This window comes from Rhinopithecus bieti, unplaced genomic scaffold (assembly GCF_001698545.2).
Source record: "Rhinopithecus bieti isolate Rb0 unplaced genomic scaffold, ASM169854v2 scaffold_3067, whole genome shotgun sequence".
NCBI classification, from domain to species: Eukaryota; Metazoa; Chordata; class Mammalia; order Primates; family Cercopithecidae; genus Rhinopithecus; species Rhinopithecus bieti.
Window position 1 is genome coordinate 186,397 of NW_016804208.1, and position 14,042 is coordinate 200,438.

Here is a 14,042-nt window from a genome sequence, read left to right on the forward strand (position 1 = left end):
TCTTTTTTTTTTTTTTTTTTTGAGACAGAGTCTCACTCTGTCACCAGGCTAGAGTGTAGTGGCATGATCTCGGCTCACTGCAACCTCCGCCTCCCGGGTTCAAGCGATTCTCCTGCCTCAGCCTCCCGAGTAGCTGGGATTAGAGGTGTGCACCATCACGCCCAATTATTTTTTGTATTTTTAGTAGAGACGGGGTTTCACCATGTTGGCCAGGATGGTCTCAATCTCTTGACCTCATGATCCGCACACCTCGGCCTCCCAAAGTGCTGGGATTACAGGCATGAGCCACCGTGCCGGGCAGTTTATTTTATTTCTTAAATGACTCTAGGGTACTTGTAAGACCTAAGGTTGTGAAACAGTTTTTCTCATAGAAGTAAAGAGTAGAAGGTGGTTACGGGGGGCTAGGGAGGAGGGAGGACTGGGGAGGTGCTGATCAAAGCATACAAAATTACAGTTAGTCCAAAGGAACAAGATGTATTGTACAACATGACTACTATAGTTAACAGCATTATACTGTATAGTTGAAAATTGCTAAGAGAGTAGATTTTAAATGTTCTCCTCATAAAAAGAAGATATGTAAGGTAATAGATATGTTAGTTATTTGATTTAGCTATTTCACATTGTATATGTATAGCAAAACATCATGACACAAGAGTGTATGTATATATTGCAAAACAGCTAAATTAAGTTATTAACCTGGTGGCTCACACCTGTAATCCCAGCACTTTGGGAGGCTGAGATGGAAGAATAGCTTGAGACCAGGAGTTCAAGACCAGCCTGGGCAACACTGTGAGACCCCCATTCCTACAAAAATAAAAAAAAAAAAAAACAATTAGCCAGATGTGGTGGTGCACACCTGTAGTCCCAGGTACTTGGGAGGCTGGGGCTGAGGCTTGCTTGCGCCCAGGAGTTGGAGGCTGCAGTAAGCTATCATCGCACCACTGCATGCTAACCTGGGCAACAGAGTGAAACCCCTGTCTCTAAAACAGACAAACAAACAAAAATCATGTTGTATGTCATAAATATATATAATTTTATTTTTCAATTAAAATAAGTAAAATTAAAATAAATAATTGTGTGAGTCAAGGGGTAATAACTGCAAGCCCGGGGAAGACAAAAAGGTTCCATTGCTTATGTCATCTTTAGTCAAATGTTGGTATCTACCTAGATCACTGATGAGAAGAGTGTTGGGCCACGTATGAATTCTGCAAAAAGCAAAGCAAATAAAAAGCTATGATGAATTATGGATATCTTGATACTATGCTGGGCATAGGACGGGGAAGGCACTTGCCTTGTGTTGTGTAGCTACCATTGCAAAATTCCAGAGAGGAAGAATAGTCAATATTATTTTCATCAAGGTACATCATTACCATTGACCGTTAAGAATTTCCATTGCATTGAGAGCTCTACAGCTGAGATCCACTTTTTTTTCTTGTTGTGCAAAGATTATCTCAAATTAGTGACAGGAGTATCATGTTTATATCAACATGAAGAATACACACTCATATAGTTAAGCTGAATGTGTAATTATGAAATACATACTAACTCACATTTCCCCTCCACCATTTATGTTACTAAATTATTTTCTTCTGTTCAAGAAATTTCCCAAGAAAGTTTGGTTGAAGAAATCTTTATGAATTTTCATAAGGAAGAATTCAAAACAGGGCATTTTTTCACATTTCAGAAAGAATTTTCACACAGTTTTATTGGCGTTTATTGGCTTATACAGATATACTGTACTTAGAATACATGATTACCATGTAAAGAAAAAAGGCAATGGTGGGAAAATGGTCAGGGAGAACAGAACTGATCTGCAGTCATGTCAGGAGGATTTCGAAATGCTGAGAAACAGCTGAGCCACACAAGCAAGCCAAGACAGGATTTGTTCCTTGTTTTTTTTTTTTTTCTTTTTTCTTTTTTTTCCTTTTTGAGATGGAGTCTCGCTCTGTCACCCAGGCTGGAGTGCAGTGGCGTGATCTTGGCTCATGCAACCTCCACCTCCCAGGTTGCCTCAACCTCCACCTCCCAGGTTGCCTCAGCCTCTCAAGTAGCTGGGATTACAGGCACCTGCCACTACACCCAGCTGATTTTTGTATTTTTAGTGAAGACGGTTTTGCCGTGTTGGTCAGGCTGGTCTCGAACTCCTGACCTCAGGTGATCCACCTGCCTGGGCCTCCCAAAGTGCCAGGATTTGTTTCTATTGCAGAATCAAGTCTGAGGTGGCTAAAAGTCAGTTTACAAGCTCCCTTGGGGAATATAGCCAGGTGCCCTTTCTCCTTCCACTTCCAGATGCTCCCAGTAATTCTGCCGACCCCGAGGGTGCCCATACTAGCAATCAGAGCAAGCTGGGAACAGACGGATTCTGAGGCTCTGACTTAGCCCTATGCTGGGACCAAGAAAATAAAATTCTCAAGGTGTGCTAGGCTTCCCATTAGAATGTTGTTTTTCATGTAGAAGTTGGCTGTCACTGGACACAGTAATTTTGTGTCAGAGACAAGACAGTTATTACCATCTCATTTTGAGGTGTTAAAAGACCCATCATCACTGTGAAATCTTGTTTGCTTCAGACTTTGCTTTGCTTTGCTGTTGTTCTGTTTTTCTTCTGGCCCTTTCTCGGTCTGGTCATCTGAATTCTTTTCTCTTTCACCTCCCATGCCACCTTCTTGAAGCCAAAAATCAGCTCAGTATTTTCCATGGAATGTCCACATACTTAGTGTTTCCCAATACCAAGAGAAAAATACAAGAGCAAAATTAGAATGCAAATAAAACCAAACAAAGCATACCCTTTTTTATCCTTATTGCTCCTAATTCTGCAGCCTTCAGTCTAGGCTCAGTTGATTGAAGGATGATTTTTGTTTGATTTTGAATTTGGAAATTGTTACTCTTGTACCCGCCCCTCCAACTGTGTTGCTTCAGGTTGTTTTTGAAATATCAAAATTTAGTTTTTTAAATATGTATTCTGTCTTAAGACTATGAGAAAGAGAAAATTAGAATGTAAATAAAATACACTCGATTTGACATTTATTGAACTTAATTTTGCCACCTTGCCACCTTCATCCAGGCCCAATTCCTTCTATTCTGTTTTTCCTGAGAAGTGATTTACTTTCTTGTCTCTTTGATATATTTTGTAATAATAATGTTACATTTGTATGGGGGTTTATAATTAAGAAAATATTTCAATGTAGATTATTGGTCTGACAGGGGAACTTTGGAGGAGGCAGGACGGGTGATTCCATTTTTTTTTTTTTTTTTGAGATGGAGTCGCGCTTTACTGCCCTGGCGGGAGTGCACTGGCGTGATCTCAGCTCACTGCAACCTCTGCCTCCCAGGTTCAAGCGATTCTCCTGCCTCAGCCTCCCATTTTTGAAAGAGGAAAGTGATGTTCGTAAAAATCATGATTAGAATCCATGGCTGGGTGCAGTGGTTCATACCTGTAATCCCAGCACTTTGGGATCTGAGGCGGGTGAATGACTTCAGGTCAGGAGTTTGAGACCAGCCTGGCCAACATGGTGAAACCCCATCTCTACTAAAAATAATACAAAAATTAGCCAGGCATAGTGGCAGGCGCCTGTAATCCCAGCTACTTGGGAGACCGAGGCAGGAGAATTACTTGAATCACTTGAATCCAGAAGGTGAAGGTTGCAGTAAGCCAAGGCTGTGCTACTGCACTCCAGCCTGGGTGACAGAATGAGACTCCATCTCAAAAAAAAAAAAAAAAAAAAAAAAAAAAGAAGAAGAAGAAGAAAATAAATAAAAAATTTTAAAAATCGGGATTAGAATCCAGATATTCAAAATTCAAGTCTATTCTTTCCACAGCATTGTGGTGCAGGGAGCCATAAGAATAGATATCTCCTCTCTCTCTTGTCTCTTCCTGGTAGATAAATATTAGGATCTTGGACTTTGATCTTATCTCTCATATAAGGGTTTACTATGATGTAATTAGAGAATGAGCTGTTGTCCCATATGCTGTTAGGTAGGAAGTTAAATCTTTAGCTGATTAGTGACTAAACAAAATTAATACAAAAACTTGAGGAAGAAGTGATTATTAAAGGTATAGTTAAGTTCAGTCATGAGTCACCAAAAAAAAAAAACAAAAAAAAACAAAAAAACCCAAAATAACAATGAGTTAAATAGGAAAGAAGTTTACATTCTCTGCTGTGTGGAATTCTGGATGAATGGATTGGTATGGTGGTTCTGCTTTGCAAATGCCCCAGAGACCCAGGGTCCTTCTAGCTCACAGCTCCACCAACCTATGCCATAGCCTCATTTTTTCATGTGCAAGGCAGCGCCTTCCATCTTGGCAACAAGATGGAGGGAGGCATAAAGAAAAAGGGAGAAGAGGCACACCATAACTACCTCTTAAAGGAGGTTTCTCAGAGCCGCCATGTGACCATTTGTCTTCAATGCCATTGGCCAGAATCTGATCACATAGCCGCAGATAGCTACAAGAGAGGCTGTGAAATATAGTCTTTGTTCTGGGTGACTGTATACCTAGTTAAAATCTTTATTTCTGTGGAGGAAGGTGAAGTTGAATGTTGTGGGACAAATAGACTTTCCTATCAGAGATAGATATTGGAAGAGAGTTACTAAGTTATCATAAGCGAAAGGAAGGAAACATTTGCTATATTATTTTAACAATCTATCTGAGAGGAGCTTATTTGGTATTCTAAATTGTTTACATGAAATAGAAGATTTTGATCAAGTTGTTCCATTTTGGTCCACATTGCCTTTCTTATTAAGTCAGTGCTAAACCAAAACATATTTGAATTCATTAAACACAAATTTGTAAAATATGGCAAAGCCTCCAAGATAGCTTTTTTTTCCTGTTGAGATTGGCTTATTCCTATTTATACCCAGATTGGCTGTAAAACTGTGGGAGAGTAACTGAGCTATGATCAATTATAAAAGGTAAGGGGTGTGGCTGGTCTAGAGACAGGCTGACCAGTGATACACAACATGTACAAAGACCAGGAAATTAGCTCTGAGTCAAAGTCTTCATTTTACATGCTTTTGCATAATAACAAGGTATCCGTGGGGTTTCAAAGGAGATTTATTTCAGCTGTTGGCTGAGTGGGTGGCAGGAGAAGAGAGTTCCAGGACAACATACATATGCCTGCCTCTGCCAAAGACTGTTCTTGCAGAGCCTGAAACACACTGCTGACCAACCATTTGGAGATAACTATTGGGTGAAATCCCACTAGTGCCTTTCTATTTTGCTGCATTTTCTTCAGTTTTATTTGGAATTAATAGTCCTCCCACTAGGTAGATTGCCACACCTGAGAAGAAAGATATATCTGCCCTTTGTATACCTTGATGGGCTGATACCAGGGAACTAATCATATTGATGATTTTCTTCAATTTATTTTCGGTGAAGCAACATAATGACATGATGACATATTTACCTCTGAGATATGCTTGCTTTGCTCTGGCTATCAGAAGATGCATCTTTAATGAGTTAGTATATTTTGTCCATAAAAAATTTGTTCATAAAAATGTTTATTTTCAAGTTATCTACATATATTTAAAAAGCCTTTAAACACAATGAAATTTGTTTTGAAGTTTCTCTTTATATCGATACACAAGCAATTTTACATGAATCTCATATGTAATTTTCATACTTTTTTTTTTTTTTGAGACAGAGTCTCATTCTGTTTCCCAGGCTGGAGTGCAGTGGCACAATCTCGGCTCACTGCACCTTCTGCCTCCCGGGTTCAAGTGATTCTCCTGCCTCCGTCTTCTGAGTAGCTGGGATTGCAGGTGCATGCCACCAGGCCCTGCTAATTTTTCTATTTTTAATAGAGGCAGTGTTTCGACATGTTGGCCAGGCCGGTCTTGAACTCCTGACCTCAGGTGATCCACCCGTCTCGGCCTCCCAAAGTGCTGGGATTACAGGCATAAGCCACGGCGCGTGACCGGTTGTTGCATTTTTTCATTGCATGCTCTTTTCCTTTTTTTTTTTTTTAAAAAAATTGCTGTTTGAGTCTGCTCAGGCTGCTATAACAGAAATACCGTAGACAGGGTGGCTTGAGGAATAGAACTTTATTTCTCACAGTTCTGATGGTTGGGAAGTCCAAGATCACCTCTTTCTGCTTTGCAGAGGGAAACCCTCTTGTTGTAAGCCTCACATGGCCAGGGAGAGAGTGCTCTAATCTTTTCATCCACTTATAAGAATCCCATCATGAGGACTCTACCCTCATGACCTCATGTAAACCTAATGCCTCCACAAGGCCCCACCTCCTAATCCCATCACATTGGAAATTAGGGCTTCAACATATAAATTTGATGAGGGGACACAAACATCTAGACGTAGCAACTCCCCCTCATCTTTCTTCAGTCTATCTATACTATATCGCCCCTATCGCATTGTCCCTACCAACAACCTAATGTTTGTCCGTTTTTCTCCATGCCCATTTAATTATATGTTAATACAACATATGTGTCCATCTGCATATATGCATATACACAGACGCAGCTTTTAGAGTTACTTTACGAAATGGAAGCATACTTTTCTCCATTTAATTTTTTCTGACTCCACAATACCTTGTAGAAATCCCTTCACATTGAACGATTTATCTCTAATTCAAATTCTAAAAGTTACATTCCATTCCATGGTATAAATATACCTACGCTATTTAACCATCCCCTTCTTGACATTTACTTTGCTTGCAGTTTCCACTGTGGACACTGCTGCAATCAACATTCTTGTTCATGTGTTCTTGTAGAGGTTGCTTTTATCTCTGTTGGATAGAGTCTCAGTGTTGTGTGGCAATAATGAAACAAACGGTGATGGATTTTGATTTTTACCTTACTACTTCTTTTAGTGTTTGACTGGAGGTGCTGCCTGGGAACAACTAGTTGGCCAATCATCAGGAAGTCTCATAGTGTGGCATTTTCCAGAGTCAAGAATCTCAACCTCAGTGTTATGGGCACAGAAAACGGACTTTGTCCATATATCCCAGGATGATCTGCCTTTTTGTGACAGATTCTCAGTAACCGAATTCATGTGGCATCTTGATCCATGGCTAATGGTGCCTGCTTATGAGGCCAATTCTTTTTTTTTTTTTTTTTTGAGACAGGATCTTGCTCTGTCACCCAGGCTGGAGTGCAGTGGTGCAATCTTGGCTCACTGCAACCTCTGCCTCTCAGGTTCAAGCAATTCTGCTTCAGCCTCCCAAGTAGCTCGGATTGCAGGTGCCTGCGACCACACCTGGCTAAGTTTTGTATTTTTAGTAGAGACAGGGGTTTCACCATGTTGGCCAGGCTGGTCTCGAACTCCTGACCTCAGGTGATCTGCCTGCCTCGATCTACCAAAGTGCTGGGATTACAGGTGTGAGCCATCGTGCCTGGCCTTTTGTTTTGTTTTTTCTTTTAGCTATATTAACATTCCTGGGTTAAACTATAATCACTATAAGGGAATTTAAGGCATTGTTTTCTCCAATTTATTCACTTAGTTAACAAATATTTATTGATATATCAGGCATTGTTCTAGACACTGGGGTTAATCCAAGAGTAAAAAATACAGAAATTCACCTCTTCGTGAGGGACATGGCGGTGACTAATATTAGTGTTGGTACAAAAGTAATTGTGGTTTTTGCCATTGAAAGTAATGGTGAAAACTGCAATTACTGTTGCAACAACCTAATATAAAGGATCAAATGCATTATATTAGGTGGTTAGAAAGCACTAAGGTTAAAATCAAAGCAGAAAAGTGGTAAAGAATGCTAGGGGATGAGACTGACAGAATTTTCATGGAGTTGTTAGGTTTGACCACACTGCAAGTGTGACATTTGATGGGAACTTGAGAGTGGAGAGGTGGAAGGAGGGATATCTGGGGGAAGAACATTCAAGTCAGAGACAACAGAAGTGAGAGGCTTTAGTGGGGGAGAGAGGAAGGAGGAATGGTGGATCTTGATTTGTTTGAGGAAAAGCAAAGATGTTAGTGTGGCTGGGACAGAGTCAGCAAAGGGAAGACAAACAGGAGATAAGCTGAGAAAGGTAAGAGGGAAACAGATCACGTAGTGTCTTCAAGGTCATCACCAGGGCTTCAGCTTTACTCTAAGATGAGACACCGCTGGAAATGTTGAGCAGAGCAGTGACGTAAGTAACATTTAATCAGAAAATTGGCTGTGATGCTGAGAAATGCCTACAGGAAAGGCAGGAGTAGAAGTAGGGAGATCAAATAGGATGCTGTTGCAATCATCTCATGGAGACTTGGTGGTAGCTTGGACCAGGGGGATCACAATGGAGGTAGTAAGAAGCAGCTGGATTCTGGATATGTGTTGAAGGAAGAGCATGTTAACTTTTTATTTTTGTGGACAAATCACTATAAACTTTGTAGTTTAAAACAATACAAATTTATCTCACAGTTTCCCTTGTTCTGGGATCGGATTATGGCTTAGCTGGGTTCTCTGCTTTAGGTTGCCACCAGGCTACAGTCAAGATGTTGATGGTCTTCATTCTTATCCGGGGACTTGACTTAGGAAGAAACCACTTCCAAGCTCATTCAGGGTGTTGGCAGAATTCATTTCCTTGTGGCAGAAGAACCCATGGAGGCTTGCTTCTTCATGTTCAGCAGGAGAGCCCCTGGTTCCAGTCTGCCAAGAGAGAGTCTCCTGTATAATAAAATGTAATCATAGGAGTGACACCCATCACCTTTGTGGAATTCTGTTGGTTAGAAGTGTTACAGATTCTGCTGGCACTCAAGGGGAAGGAACTTTTGGATACTAGGAGGCTGGAATTATTTGGGGGGTCACCTAAGATCTGTCTACCCTAAAGAAACGACAGGATTTTTTGACTGGATGTAGAAAGTGTGATGAAGGAACAACTGAAAAGTTGGAGTTGCTATTAATTAAGGTAAGGAAGACTGAAGGAGGGAAGATTAAGAGCTCAATTTTGGCTTCATAAAGTGTGAGATGTCTTTTATACACCACTCAGAGATGACAAGCAGACAGTTGCATATGCAAATCTAGAGTTAAGCAGGAGGGTCCAGGCTACAGGTGTAAGTTTGAGGTCCATTAGCACATAGGTGGTATTTAAGTCAAGGAATGAGATCACTAGGGAATGAGTGTAGATATAAAACAGGTCCTACAACTGGACTCTAGGGTCCCAGCATTAAAGATTCAGGGAGTCTAGAAAGAACCAGGTAAGGAGACAAAGTGAGATGGAGTGAGATGAGAGGACTGCAGGAGTGTGGAGTCCTTGCAGCCTCCGTGTGTTAAGTAGTTTAAATCTCAGAGAGCAAAGTTTCCCCCTTACCTCCCAGTTCGGGAAGACACCTACCTATCTTGTTGCCTCTCCTCTCCCTGAATGTACTGTTATCTTAGATGCCTAACATGAATGGAAAAAATATTGTATCTTGTCAAAGTTCAACAACCAGATGTGCATTGTTGCCCATATAAGCCAACCTAAATCAGCTTGATTGTGGACAACAGAGTCGGTGGGGGTGTGTGAAGAGTTTTACTCTGGGACTGATACCATAAAAAACAGACTGCTCTGTAAAGTGTACACCCCCTCAGGTATCAGGTGACACATGTCAGGCATGGCCTCAAAAGTGAAGCACTGCAAAGAGTGACAAGGGAATGGAAATAGATTAGATGTGGATAATGGAGGCATTTGTTCTTCTACAACCTTCTGACAAGCATTCATTTTGGTATCTGCTGGTTATGCACAGAAATTTATTGAAATTATTAACATGGAAGGCCTTTCTTTGGGCATAACAAACCACCATTTGTTCACCTAATTGTACTCTGAATTTAAGGATATATTTCAGTGCATTTTACTTTAGATAAAATCTTTTCAGTTCTTATGGAACACAGAGAAATCATCATGAAATTCTAAGTGGATAAAGTGGAAACAAAGACTCTATTTGTGCAAGTTGAGTACACAGGAATGTAATTAGCATTGTAGATAGTATAAATACGCATGTCCATATGCTGTGTCATTAGCTGTGCGTGCTGAAGCTGTGTCACCCCATTCATAGTCTCTTTCACACATAAACAAAAACTTGAATGTTCACTTAGAAAAAAGCATATTTTCTGTAATTTCCACTCAAATGTTTCTTAGGTGTCTTCATTGCCCAGCAAAGTCAGAAGTGTGCCCAGTGTGACAAACCATTAAACTTCTTTCTTATCCGGGTAGCATTGATTTAGAATTAATCATGTTTTCAAACAATGTGTTCATAATCCTATCAGCTCTCTGAAAAAAAAAATAGATTATAATCCTCATTTAACAAATGAGTAAAGAGAAGCAAAGAGTTTGACAACTGTCTATGAACTCAGGGAACCAAAAGTCACATTTGTTGGCAATGAGGCTGGCTGTTTTCTCCTGGACCACACAATTGACATCCCAGTTGGGGTATGTCAAGTCCGGAAACAGGAGCTATAAGCAGGGTAATGAAATGGCTGCATTGCCTTTCAGATGGGTCTAGAGGTCAAGTTAGTTTATTTGTTTTTAATTTAGCTGAACTCATAGGCTGGTTGAAAGATCCCTTTGTTGGTAGTAATCTTTTGAATAGCCACACAAACCTTCTGGTCTCTCTCTCGCTTTACTCCAACCCTTTCTCCCATTTGCAGGATTAGAAAAGCACTTGGGAGGCCCATTAATCTTGCCGGCGTTGTCAGGAGTGATCAGCGAGTTTTATTAAAAGCCCTGGGATTGCCTGAAAGGCCTCCTTGTCTGACTTTGAAATGAAAGGGGCATGTTAAGATCTTGGGGCACATTGTCAGGACCCCTCACCCTGCCCCTTGGACTATGAGCTGACCCTCCAGGAGGAAGCACAGAAGCCCTCCTTTGTTGAAGGGATTTCGCCGGTGGACAGAAAGGCGTTGGGCCCTGTCAGCATGAACTCTCTGAGTTGGGGGACAGTGAATGCCCTGCTGCTGCTGCTCCTCCTGGCCTGGGCCAGCCCCACCTTCATCAGTGTCAACCGTGGGGTGAGGGTGATGAAGGGCCACTCCGCCTTCCTGTCAGGAGATGACCTGAAGTTTGCCATCCCCAAAGAGAAAGATGCCTGCAAAGTGGAAGTTGTGATGAATGAGCCAATAACCCAGAGGGTTGGGAAACTCACTCCACAGGTAGGTCCTGTCTGCGATTTTCCATTCAGTCATGTGTTTGAATGCAAGTGTATGAAAGTGTGTGGGATGTGGCCGGGCGCGGTGGCTCACGCCTGTAATCCCAGCACTTTGGGAGGCTGAGGCAGGCAGATGACGAGGTCAGGAGATCGAGACCATCCTGGCTAACATGGTGAAACCCCGTCTCTACTGAAAAATAGAAAAAATTAGCTGGGCGTGGTGGTGGGCACGTGTAGTGTAGTCCCAACTACTTGGGAGGCTGAGGCAGGAGAATGGCGTGAACCCGGGAGGTGGAGCTTGCACTGAGCCAAGATCAAGCCACTGCACTCCAGCCTGGGTGACAGAGCGACACTCCATCTCAAAAAAAAAAAAAAAAGAAAAAAGAAAAGAAAAAAAGTGTGTGGGGGGACAAAGACAGAACAGAGATGTAAAGGGTCTCTCCTCAAGCCATCAAAGATGAGTATTAGAAGATGTTCACATTTGAAATGGTGGAGTTGCAATTAGCAGGCATAGTATTGAGCTGCTTTTCTATGTAAGGTTAAACCTATTTTTAAACATTCTTGGCTGACTTCAGATTACAAGCCTGAAACCACCAGGATTTAATCCTGATTACTGTAACACTTATGGAGGAAATCAGGTTCAAACTAATATGGATGCATGTATTTTTTTTCTTAGTGCACTATTTCAGTAAGTCTTTCCAATTTCTCCTCTTTTCTTGAAGATAACTCTGGTATATCTTACCAGCTGCTTGACTTTATAGAGTAGCTAATTATACAGGAAAAAGCACAAAGCATAATATAAGAGAATTACATTGGAGTTATTCCTGCCCCCAATTATCACATCCATTGCCGGTCAGAGTGGCTTTGGATAAGAGATCAAAATTTCAAGACATTTTTAGGACATACCTGTGACCTTAGCATAGCAAAGGTAAAATTTGAAGATGTTTCATCTATTAACATCACTTAAACATTTTTTCTGAGTAAGGGAAAAGAAGTAGAAAAGAGTTGTGAAGATACTTCACTTTAAATATTCACTGTTCTTTGAAAATATCTGCTTAATTGTTTTAATCAAAATCTTGGAGACCTTTATATGTAAGGGTATTCTCTGGTAAATCCTTTTGTAGAGGGAAGAGTTAACTCCTAATTCATTGGGTTTAAAAAATCTATATTCTCTTACACTGTTTTGGCTTAAAGTAGGAGTTGCCACTATACATAATTTTAAAAATTGCTTCTGATTTTATTACTTGTTCCCACTGTGCTGTAACTTTGCTCCCAGTGCAAACAATCTTGAGAATATTCAACACTAGATGCTGCTGCTGCTGCTTCTGGAAAAATGGACCATTCTCTTTTGCTGAACTATGAACATTATTTCGTTTTCATTTGGCTAAAGAAACATAATCCATGAGATTATTCAAAAGTGGTACTAGGTATTGCAGAGAGAGAATAAAAAGACTTAGGTGGATACTAGCTCAAGTGGTATCTCTAGACATTCCATTTACCACACTTCAAGTTAGAGACCCATTCTGAAACACATCAGAATTCTTTGGAAGAGGGTCTCACATTGCAGGTATTTCTGATGTGGTAGCAACCAAATGTCTCTGCCTAGTTGCTTGTAAGATTTTATTGTCAAAGAGCTTTAGATGGATATCTAAAACATGTTAGAACACAACAATGGCTCCACGTATTAGACATTGTGTTCCCAAGTGTTTGGGAGTTGCAATGTCTCCTCAGTTACTCCCAATTATACTTGCATTCTGAATGTGTTTTGATTGGCACTTATGAGTCAGAGAAAAAGAAGATACCTGGGGTTGCTCATACTGGAACCTCAATGTGCTAAATAGGATGAGGAAGCAATACAAATAAGCTCAGTAGTGGGTGATAGAGACCCAACCACAGGGACTGGGGTCCAAAGGAAAATGCAGGCTGGTTGCAGTAGCTCACGCCTGTAAATTTCAGTACTTTGGGAGGCTGAGGCGGGCAGATCACTTGAGGCCAGGAGTTAAGAGACCAGCCTGGTCAACATGGTGAAACTCCATCTCTACTAAAAATACAAAAATTAGCCAGGCGTAGGGTGCACACCTGTAAGCCTAGCTACTCGGGAGGCTGAGGCACAAGAATTGCTTGAACCCAGGAGGCGGAAGTTGCAATGAGCCAAGATAGTGCCACTACACTCCAGGCTGGGTGACAGCGTGAGACTGTGTCTTTAAAAAAAAAAAAAAAAATGGGAAAATGCAGCCCTTTGACCCTTTGAGTCTTCAGAGAGGGCAAAATAGGACCCTGATCCTAGAGGACTGGGGTCTTTGATAAAGCAGGAACCTAGGGCTGTACTGGCACATATAGGTGTCTTATAAAGACTGATGATTGATAGTATGGTACCTCTTCCAATCAATGTATTTTTTAAGATCATTCAACATTTATCTAGAAGTGGGACTGAGTTTTTTTGTGAAAAAGAGAAGAAGCAAAATTCCCACTGGTAGCTCACAATAGCAGGCTGTCTAAGCTGTCTTCCAGTGTGGACCTCAAGCATGCATGCCCAGCTGAGCAGAACAAAAGCCCTGCAGATGACCAGATTCTCCTCCTTAGTAGGCAATTTGGAGATAATCTATTGTTACCTAAGCCAGCCTCTGAGCGCTCTCCTCTCCCTACCCCAAATGGCCTCTGATTCCTTATCATATATGGCACTCTCTCTGAGAGAAATAAAATTGTCTCCGTTATATGTTTTTAGTGATGTTTTAATGGTCCTGATTGCTTGGCCTGCTCCAAGGCACTGAGGAGCAAAAAGGGATCCAAGTGACTAGAACTAGGTAAAAAACATTTGGTCACAAGAATCAAGGATTGGAATAGGCCTGCAAGTCATCTCCATCTCACACTCTCTGATTTTAAGGTAAAACTCCAGTTACTAGAAAGACAATATAGAGAAGAAACCACAAATTGCCAGGCTGATTTAGGAAACTCTTGATTGCTGAGAAACACT

General features: G+C 41.1%; 1 protein-coding gene across 10 annotated transcripts in view; it reads left to right on the forward strand.

Moving 5' to 3' along the window:
* The window catches only part of FREM1 (FRAS1 related extracellular matrix 1), a 178,862-nt gene that overhangs the window by 29,902 nt on the left and 134,918 nt on the right, over nucleotides 1-14,042 (forward strand). For 9 of the 10 annotated variants that reach the window (XM_017867169.1, XM_017867168.1, XM_017867166.1 and 6 more), the window contains one exon: nucleotides 10,572-11,072. In XM_017867169.1, coding sequence (XP_017722658.1) covers nucleotides 10,839-11,072 — 234 coding nt within the window. In that variant the 5' untranslated portion in view covers nucleotides 10,572-10,838. Of the gene's footprint in view, nucleotides 1-10,571; nucleotides 11,073-14,042 lie in introns of those variants that run through there. The other variant, XM_017867174.1, reaches the window with a different exon arrangement.